Source organism: Erpetoichthys calabaricus, chromosome 9 (assembly GCF_900747795.2).
Source record: "Erpetoichthys calabaricus chromosome 9, fErpCal1.3, whole genome shotgun sequence".
In the NCBI taxonomy this organism is placed as follows: Eukaryota; Metazoa; Chordata; class Cladistia; order Polypteriformes; family Polypteridae; genus Erpetoichthys; species Erpetoichthys calabaricus.
The window spans coordinates 88,411,218-88,422,071 of NC_041402.2; the positions used below are offsets into that span (position 1 = coordinate 88,411,218).

The 10,854-nt window shown below is 40.2% G+C and overlaps 1 protein-coding gene across 1 annotated transcript in view; it reads right to left on the reverse strand.

Annotated features, from left to right (window-relative positions):
- Positions 1-10,062, reverse strand: part of LOC114657180 (carboxylesterase 5A-like) — a 46,370-nt gene extending 36,308 nt beyond the window's left edge. Inside the window, exon 1 of the mRNA XM_028808921.2 lies at positions 9,978-10,062. Within this exon, the coding sequence (XP_028664754.2) occupies positions 9,978-10,056 (79 nt within the window). The 5' untranslated portion in view covers positions 10,057-10,062. The remainder of the gene's footprint in view (positions 1-9,977) is intronic.
- Positions 10,063-10,854: the final 792 nt, after the last annotated feature.

Below are 10,854 nucleotides of genomic sequence, written 5' to 3' on the forward strand. Positions count from 1 at the left end.
ACACTTACGTGTTTGCCTCCTGTCTGCTTTTATATTTCCTGTCTTTAAAGGCAATTTTCAGAGTACCTGCTAAGCCTTTACTCCACCTTGTGCATTTCACACTCGCACTTTCTCTTTCAGTTGTGTCACCAAAGCCAAACTGACCAATTCAGATTCCCCAAGCTCAGCAGACTGCATCTGAGCACTTGATTGTGCTAGGCAGGCAGTGTGTTGTAGTTGTTAAGGCTTTGGACGTCATACCCTGAGGCTGTGGGTTCAAATCCTGCTACTGACACTGGGTGACCATGAGCATGTCACTTGACCTGCATGGACTCCAACTGGAAAACCCAAAGAAATGTAACCAACTGTATCCTAAGTGTTGTAAGTAGCCTTGGGTAAAGGTGTCAGCCAAATAAGTAAATATAAATATAATATAGCTTCCTGACAGGTAGACTTCAGGTGGTTCAAGTGGGTGGCCACTCTTCATGATCCATCACTCTCAACACAGGAGCTCCACAAGACTATATTCTGAGTCCACTGGTGTTATGAATTTATGACTTCACATAATTCTAAAATCATTGTCAAGTTTGCTGATGATACTGCTGTGGTAGGCCTGATACCTAACAAAAAAGAACAGGCTTACCTCGATGAAGTGCAGAGTCTGTCACACTGGTGTCAGATCAACAGGCTACACCAGAATGACAGCAAGATAAAGGAGGTGGTTGTGGACATTGGAAGAAAACAACAAAGGCACTGCCACCATCTCAGTATTAACAACATTAAGCTGGAGAGGGTGGAAAGTTTCTGATACCATGGTGCCCACACCAGAGAAGTTCTAACCTGATCCAGGCACACTGGCACCTTGGTAAAGAAGGCACGACAACATCTTGACCACATCAGTCCCTCAGGGATTTTCTACACATGTACAGTACCATTGACAGTATCCTGTCAGGATGTATAACTCTCAGGTCTGGAAACAGCATGCAATAGGACATCAAGACTCTACAGAGAGTGGTGCGATCAACTGAACGCATCAGTGGATGTGCACTTCATAATTTCAAGGACATCTACACCAAACGATGTTGGACCAAGGCAAATAAAATTAGCAAAGATACCAGCCATTACAACAACAGCCACTTTTCTGAACTGCAGTCAGTTAAATGAAATCCCCAGCTAAAGTCCAGTTCAGAGAGGCTGAGGAGGAGCTTTTTTTCCCAGGCCATACTCATCTTGAATAAAGTGTCTAGAACTACATGATGCTCTATTGTTAACTCTCTTCTTCTTCTTCTTTCGGCTGCTCCCTCTCTTACATTAAGTTATTAAGTGATGTTTTAGTTATTCATGATTTATCACATATTTAAAATTCTATTAATGATTTTTTGATATTTACAAAGTCATATAGTATAGTTATTGTCCTTTTATATTCTTCTTAAAGGTACAGTCATTGGAGTTGTACAACTGAACATTTCACTACATATTGTATTGTATGTATAATTTGATTTGATTTGATTGCTCACAGAAATCAGACACAACATACCTTAGCCTTTTATTATATAGACAATGTTTCTTCTTTCAAAACCCAGTCAGATGGATGCCAAAAACTACTAATGAAGAATATGCCTCTGGAGGTTCATTCTCAGCTGGGCAATGTGTATCAGGATTAGACCCTTCATATGAACATTTAGCAGATTCTATTGTAGCAGAACTTCTATTAACCATCACCAAAGATCCAGTCAGCCTTAAACATTGGAGTGAATCATAACAGAGTAGCAGAGTAACAGTGCATGAGATACATTACAGGAAGTTCTTATGGGTCAGTGTTTCATTGTGGAAGGGTTTTGGGTAATCCTGTTCTTAAATATAGATTCTTTAACTCTCATGCCCAGATTCTTTGTTACACAGACCAACACATTTGTTCTCTGCCCCAACTTTTGTTCTCTTATCCTTGCACTAACTTGTTCTAGAAGGAGAGACTGCCCAGCAGTCGCAATGCACTTGCGTCTGGGACTACAGGTCAAAATTACACCCAGAACTGACTACTGTCGTGCTTCAGTTCTCCTATTAGAGGACATCTCCTCTTTATTAATTTATACCCCAAGCAGCAACAGAGAGGAGATACTAAATGCATGAAAGAGGAGCAGGCAACAAATTTGTATTGTAAATATTCTTAATGTGCCAAAAAGGGAAAGCAAACAAAGTAAATAGGAGGGGCAAATTGTAAAATAATACAACAAGGCTACCTGAGAGGAGCTCTCATAGAAAATTTTAGCCAACACACCCAAAGTGAGTGGCTTTCAGTCTCTTTAGGATATCTTACTGCTTCTCATGGCATAGATTTCCTAGGTGACTGTGTTCCTGTTCTTACTGGTGTTTTGTGGTTCTCTTGCTTTCACTTTTAAATCTTACTAGTGCAAAATGAATCACCTTGGCCACCTCTGTCCAGCTTCATTTGACAGACCACATGATCAAATGTCTAGCACAAAACGATCATTTTACTGTACAAAAGTACAAAGTTCTGACATTTCTCTAAATCCTACTTTTGTGCAAAAGTTAATTTCTATTAGCAATCTAAAAGTGTCTTTCTCTAGAAATCCCCTTTGTCTGAAAGCATTTGTTCTGTCTTTACTAACAGTTCTTCTTTCTGTTTTTAAAGTGTGCTGCTTTTACAGAGGTCAGAAGTTCAAATAAAATAAAAATGGTAAAAGTCACTGTTCTATGCTGCACTTATCATTCAGAAAATGCTTTTAACAAACAACTTAGAATAAAAGAAAGATACTTAAAGCGCATTTTAACATTCTTGATTACTTCTACTACATAATAAAATAATGTTCCCCAACAGTCAATTCAATCCATTTTTATGAATAGTTAAACATGACAAAGGTTTGTGTATGCTTAGTGCCCAGAATGTTGACTACTGAGATCTAAATGTTGCAAGGAGAATATGAAAGTATTGAATTTAGACTGGAAGAAACTTAAGAAGGGTTTCATTGTTAAGGATGAAAAACATTTTAAATAATATCACAGTGACCTAGGGTCTAAACAAAAATTAAAATAATGGAAGGAAGGTTATTCTCTGACACTAGGAAATTCAAGGTCCACGTGCTGCCAATGATGTTGAGGTTACAGTAATAATTCATTACATGCCTCAAAATACCAATATAAGCAGTCGATGTTATATTAGTTTTCTAGGATGTTAGTGCTAGTCATGGTCCTCCCTGCGTGGAGTTTGCATGTTCTCCCCGTGTCTGCGTGGGTTTCCTCCGGGCGCTCCGGTTTCTTCCCACAGTCCAAAGACTTGCAGGTTAGGTGGATTGGCGATTCTAAATTGGCCCTAGTGTGTGCTTGGTGTGTGGGTGTGTTTGTGTGTGTCCTGCGGTGGGTTGGCACCCTGCCCAGGATTGTTTCCTGCCTTGTGCCCTGTGTTGGCTGGGATTGGCTCCAGCAGACCCCCGTGACCCTGTGTTCGGATTCAGCGGGTTGGAAAATGGATGGATGGATAGTGCTAGTCATTTATGAAAAAGTGGTCAGGAAAGCTGTCAACCATCTCTCTCTTCTGCTTTATAACTGCTTAGGCTGCTTAGAGAAACTTGGGGTTCAATGAGAGGCCATAGCTGCCCTACTTAACAGTCCTGGCTGTGTGTAATTAGCACCTGAAAAGGTGTTTTTTACAAATACCTTACAAAAAAGGCTTTAAAAATCACCAACATAATGCAATTCTTTTCCTTCTGTTTTCCTCTCTCCTTCCACTCCTCCAGGCAAGCTTTATCCTTTTTCCACCCAACTCCAATGTGTCTGGATGAGATCAAGCTGCTTCTATTATCTTAGACCCAGGAGTACTTCCAATGCTAGGGCAAAACCCAGTGAACATGCAGTACTTTCAGGTCAAACGAAAGTCCCACAAAATAGGGATCTTGGATCCCTGCAGCATTCCCAGACAGCACCCATGGAACCCGACAAGGCTGCCCTAAGGGAACACAATTCCCAGCATGACTTGCGGGGGTCGCCAAGGAAGGCTGTCCTCTAGTGTGTTGGGGGAGCATGTAGTCCTGCCAGGTTGTCTCCCTCTGTTCCTACACTACACTGGCTTCCTGTCTGGGTATTGTTCATTGGTACCACCCTGCCACCCTGACATCTTCTGCTTGTCTCCTGGATGAGGCAGGACTACCTTCTCTCTTTTTTTGTGCTCTTGAAGGGCTGGCCTCCTGTGCAGGTAAGGAATCTTGCCCCATCCTGGCAGAAATACCTGCCCATGTGTACCATCCATTACAATACTTATACATAAATATATACATATATGTATAGACAGAGCCCTGACTTCAATCCTATTGATCACCTTTGGGATGAATTACAACATATGTACGTATGTTTACGTACACCGTGTGGCCGAAAGTTTATGGACACCTATGTGAGCTTGTTGGACACTCCATTCCAAAACCATGGGTATTTATATGGGGTTGACTGACCCTTTGTCGCTATAACAGCCTTCACTCTTCTGAAAAGGCTTTCCACAAAATTTTGGTGTGCATCTATGAGAATTTGATACCATTCAGCTAAAAGAGCATTTGTGAGGTCAGGTACTGATAGTGGACAAGAAGACCTGGCTTATACTAGGCATTCTAATTCATCCCAAAGGTGTTCAATAGGATTGAGGTCAGGGTGCTGTGCATGGCCACTCGTGCTCCTTCATGCTAAACTTGTCAAAGACGATGTTTAGACAGAGGTGTCTAAAGTGTCTTTGTATGCTGTAGCATTGACCAAACAGCCTAGTCTAAACTCTGAAAAACATCCCCAGACCGTTAAACTTTACAGCAGACACTATGCAGTCTGGAAGGTAGCATTCTCCTGGCATCTACAAAACTCAGATATGTCTATCGGATTTCCAGATACAGATGATTAATTACTCCAGAGAACATATTTCCAGTGCTCCACAATCCACTGGTGCTGTTTTTTACACAACTACAGTTGACACTTGGTATTTCACATAGTGATTTTAGGCTTGTGTGCTGCTTAGCCACAGAAAACCTTTTCATGAAGTTCTTATGTTGATATTGCTTCCAGGGACAGTCTGGAACTTTGTTATGAGTGATGCAACAGAAGACAAGTGATTTTTACTCACTGTGCGATTCAACACTTAGCCGCCCTGCTCTGTGAGTTGGCATGGTCTACCACTTTGTGGTTGAGCTGTTTTTGCTATTAAATGGTTCCACTTCACAGAAATAGTAATTATAGTTGACGGGGGCAGATTTGGCATACTATACTATACTATACTAGATACATACATACTATATGTATATATACTAGACTATACTTCCTTAGAAGGCTGGCGTCTTTCAAGATCTGCAATAAGATGCTGCAGATGTTCCATCAGACGGTTGTGGTGAGCGCCCTCTTCTATGCGGTGGTGTGCTGAGGAGGCAGCATAAAGAAGAGGGACACCTCATGCCTGGACAGACTGGTGAGGAAGGCAGGCTCTATTGTAGGCACGGAGCTGGACAGTTTGACATTTGTGGCAGAGTGACGGGCGCTGAGTAGGCTCCTGTCAATCATGGAGAATCCACTGCATCCACTGAACAGTATCATCTCCAGACAGAGGAGCAGCTTCAGCGACAGATTGCTGTCAATGTCCTGCTCCACTGACAGACTGAGGAGATCGTTCCTCCCCCACACTATGCGACTCTTCAATTCCACTCCGGGGGGTAAATGTTAACATTATACAAAGCTATTGTCTGTTATACCTGCATTTTTATTACTCTTTAATTTAATATTGTTAAAATTGTTTTTTTTATCAATATGCTGCTGCTGGAGTATGTGAATTTCCCCTTGGGATTAATAAAGTATCGATCTATCTATCTATCGATCTATCTATCTATCTATCTATCTATCTATCTATCTATCTACTATCTCTATCTATCTATCTATACTATCTATCTATCTATCTATCTATCTATCTATCTATCTATCTGAGCAGAAATTTCACTTACCGACTTGAGGAAAAGGTGGCACCCTATGACAGTCCCTGAGCTCCTCAGTGCAACACATTCTAACACCAATGTTTGTCAATGGAGACTGCATGGCTACATGCTTGATTTTATGTACCTGTTAATAATGGATGTAACTGAAACACCTGAACTCAGTAATTTAGAGGAGTGTCCACATACTATTGGCCATATAGCGTGTGTATACATATAGTCACACAAGTGCGCTTGGAAGACTTCAGTGGTTCATCTAAAGTTAATAACACCCCAAGTCAGAGGTTGGCACTATTGCTTAATACTTATTCTCTTCCCTACCTTCCACAGAACAGATAATTGACAGACAGACCACCTATGACGCCACTTCCTGTTTCCATACTCCTGCTCCTGAGCTTTTCTTCCGCTTTATCATCCTAAAAAACTGCTCCATTCATATGATGGTTTCAGTGAATATTCTGACTCACATTGGAGCATACTTGTGTTTCTCTTTTGTTAACACAATTTCCCATTATAAGGGGATCACGTAAGTGTCCAAAAAACCTTTATGATCTTCTGTTTCGCTCGCCAACCACTTGCCTCTTCCACTCGCATTGTGAAGAAGGGGGCTGAAAGCACCCCAAGGAGACATGGTCGCTCCTCCGAAACCCTTCTTAAACGCTGATATAATGGGAAACAAATACAGTTTTTTTTCTTTTTTACCTCCTCTTTGCTCGATCAGCTGCTGGCATTTTGCTGCTGCCGTGCCACGTGATCTGCATCTCGTGTGGTGCTTCAAACATTTAAAAGCCTGTACAGAAGCTGTCCTTTTGTCTCACTGCCTTGTCTCCCTTCTCCCCCAGACATCCTCTACTCCTGTTGAGGGTCCTGCTCCCGAGGTGCGCCCCTATGAAGAGGAAGATTTTCTATTCTTTTAATTGAGACACAGAACTGTCCCCTCCTGGCAACATAAATTAGATGATCTACAAGTCTCAGACTTAAAGTTTAAATCCGAACAATATATTCGATCACTTTTCGCTGTTCCGTTATTTCACCAATGAATAATTTCCGTTTGTTTGCGCTAATGCAATCTTTACTATCATTTTTTTGAGACTTTCAAATTTTCCTACTTCCATTATCTCTAACCTGCTCTACATGTGTACTGCGCCAATGTTTTTGAATTCTTTACGACGTTCTACTTTGTCATCTACTCTTTGTCTTTTTCCGGCCCCAGGCGTGATTAAATCTCTTGGCACAAAGTCTTGTCTCACGGGACGTGAACGTGTCTTTCTGAGAAAGTCACGTCTCGTCTCTCTGAACAGATCTCGTCTCGTCCCAAGATTTTTTTATATAATAGAGAGACATACATGCACATAAATACATAGGGCATATACATAAAGTATATCAGAACTATTCTTAAAAAAGCTGAGCAAAATGGACTCAATGTACCTTTTGTGGCTGTCTCGTTCCTTGTATTGCTTTCCTATTCCAATCCTGTTTCTGTATTTCATACCTTTAGATATAATAAGTTAATTATTTTTGCATTTTTCACATCTCTTTATACCATGCTGAGTTATGAGGGCTGCATGGGGTGCCAGTCACTTGCACGGCACAGGTATTCTCCCTCTTATGGGGTTAATTTAATTGGTAACTAACCTGTCGTGCAACTCTTTTTGCACCCAAAAACACCCATGCAGAAACTGGATTAACATGCAAACTCAAAATAGTGTGCCAAATTTAAGTGCAAGTTTCCTGGAGCTATGAAGCAGCAGCATTAGCTATGGTGCCCACCTTTAGAAGAGCAGTGGAGCTCAATACACCAAACTCTGAAGCGGCTATTTTGACTTCTGGAGCTCACAATGATTGAACAAATAACTCAGTATATAGGGTCTTAAGAGAGGGTTTGAACCTGCACCTTCGTACTTTAGGGGCAAAGCCCTTGACTGCATCAGGTTTGTTTGGAATAAAACAGTTATGCAACCACTAAATGAAGGCTAAATTACACACTATTAACAGTACTGATAAGGCCAAAACAGTTAGTGCGACCAGTCTGCCAATGATTAGTATTGTCAGTAGGAAAAAAAAGTTACAGATTTACTAAGCATTCATTTGTAAAATAAAGAGTAATATTTATAAACTGAAACTGTGCAAAATTTGTGTGGCACCATATGCAAGATTGCCACCAGTTGGTATGTAGAGACCATGTTTGTGTTTTGAGTCAGGTGCCTTTCATGTGGGCTTTGTTCATCAAAATCAAGAATGGCGTTTGGGGATGGCAGGTGGGGCAACTGCCCCAGGTCCCACGCCTAAGGGAGCATTGCCTTTGAGGTCTGCGTGTCCCGTTCAAGCGGATTTGTCAAGTTATATTGTCCAGTTATATTTTGAAAAAGTCCACGTGTTATCTTGCAAAAATTTAGATGAATACTGTAATGAGAAAATCTGGTGTATGTTAACATTATTTTTATTAAATTCGTGTGCAAGTTTATAATGTCCACACATACCGGTAACAGCGTTTGACATAACCGGCCCCGCGTGGGGTTGGTCAGCCCTAGGCCCTTCACAACCCTAAGACCGCCTCTGGTCAAAATAGTTTAGACATAAAGGAACAGATAGGTATTTTTGTTTAATCTGTGATTGCTGTGTTTAAAGGATTGCACACCTTTCTTCCACAGCACTTAACTGGATTGCACAAGTAATGAAAATGGATGGATAGATTTATGTAAAGTGACCTTTCTGTACCTTATTGACAACTAGATGATAAAGAAATTGAATCAAGTTAATGCAATGCATAGATTAGAAACAAGATCACCATGTATAAGTGATAGGAGCAAACAAAACCACTTTACAAAGATTATATCTGACAAAATGCCAAACTGTAAAATAAATAAGGAAAATTGTCAGTTGTGCTCTTTGTATGCATAGACAGAACATATACTCCCTTGAAGTGGGAACAATAACAATCATTCATCTTCTAAGTCAGAGTTATGAGGAGTTGGAGCCTAACCCTGCTACATAGGGCACAGCGCAAGAAAAAATCCTGGATGGAGCGTCTAGTCTATTACAGAGATACCCCCTCACTGAAATTACAGTTGCCATGGCCAGTTAGCATAACCTGTACATTTTGGATGTAGCAGGCAAACATACATAGACATGGGAAGATCAAAATTACGAAACACAGACAGTGACTGAGGTACGATTTCAACTCGGGACTCTGGAGCTGTGAGGCAGCAGTGCCACACAAATCTAAAATACAGAGCATTAAGAAAAAGAGTAAGGCTCTTCTACATGAAGATCATTATTATGGGGGCTGAAGCCTCAACACACTGCACTGACTTCCCAGTTGGAAACAACTTCAGACAGGATACCAGTCTGCCACAGGGCACACACTTACAGACATTTAAATTTAGAATTGTCGTATAACCTGATCAGCGTGTCTTTGGGGAGATAGAAAGGAAACCTCACACAAACAAGAAGAGAACAAACTCCACAGCAACAATGGCATGATATTTCACCTCATGACGCTACATTTGTATGCCACTCTGCTATCCGAAATAACAAATGATGGAGACAGACATCCAGTCACCAAATGTGGTACAATTTGGAACTAGATTAGGAAATTAAAATTAGAGGTATTTGAAAGAAAATAATATGGGGGACAACAGCAATAAGCTCAGTGTTACCCAAAATCAGGAATATACAATAAATGAGAAATTCTTAAAAATAAAAGCAAAAGCAGTTTTAAATCTGATTACGTTCCTTTATCTTTTTTCATACACACTTTAATCTCCTAGATCAGCATTAGGAGCAAGCCAGAAAACTACCCTTTGTCTGTTGTAAAAATCAGATTAAAAATATTATATTATAAAGTAATTTGTTTCTGTAAACAGCAATCAATAAGCTAATTAAGATTACTAGTTTTTAATGTTTTTGTTGTATATTTCACAATATCATACCACTGTAGAAAGACTAAATAACACAACAATGCTTCCTCTGTACTACTCACTTATTCAGTATCTCCTTTTAAAAGTAGTTATTATTATTGTGCCTTACCTATTACAGGACCACAATTAGAAAAAAACAAAATGAGGCTCATGTAGAAAAAGCATTTTTTTTTCCATGAAGTAGCCATAGTGTTGCTCCCAAACTGACAATGAGACTGCGAAATTTCTCTCCTTCTCTCCTTCTTTAAGGTCTTTTCTTTTCATGGTATACAATAACAAAGCATTATAGGTGGGAAAAAAGCATAACAAAGAATGGTATTTATATAGGATTACACAACAGGGGGATGGATTTATGTGTGACCATAATAGAGTAAGAAATTGAAGAACGGAACTAGTCACATAGCAAGCATACTTACAGGCTTCACACAACACTTGAGAGCTGTAAGTCTGCTTCTAGATTTTTCATCGAAATTAATTTAATGAGCCACCTGTAGTAGCAATGGACTGATTAATGTAAGGGGGGAGGGGGTTCTTGTATCAATACATAGCTTCAAATGTAAGGATAGTAAGTGTACTTTCATCCAAACAATTATTAATTATCTAGTGCAAAGACACTGGGAGCCAGAAATTATTCTGGCATCACCAGAAATAAGGCAGGAACTAAAAATAAATGGAACGTTAGTCTATCACAGGCTACACAAGTCACCTTTACTCACACTAGCCTTATTGACAGTCAGCACTCAATGTAACTTGCATGTCTTGAAGATGTGAGAGAATATCAGATTAAATGATCTTCTCCAGCCAGCTGACGTATGACTCTTATCAATTCCTGTATTTCTTGATCACAGCTCCGCATTTGACACCATAGCACAACAGATACTTTTGAAACGTCTAGCTAGTTTTGGAGTCTGTGGCCTTATCCATCAATGGCACTGACAGGAGAGGAGTTTGTTCAAGCAAAGGGTTTTAAGTCAGAGAATGCAGTC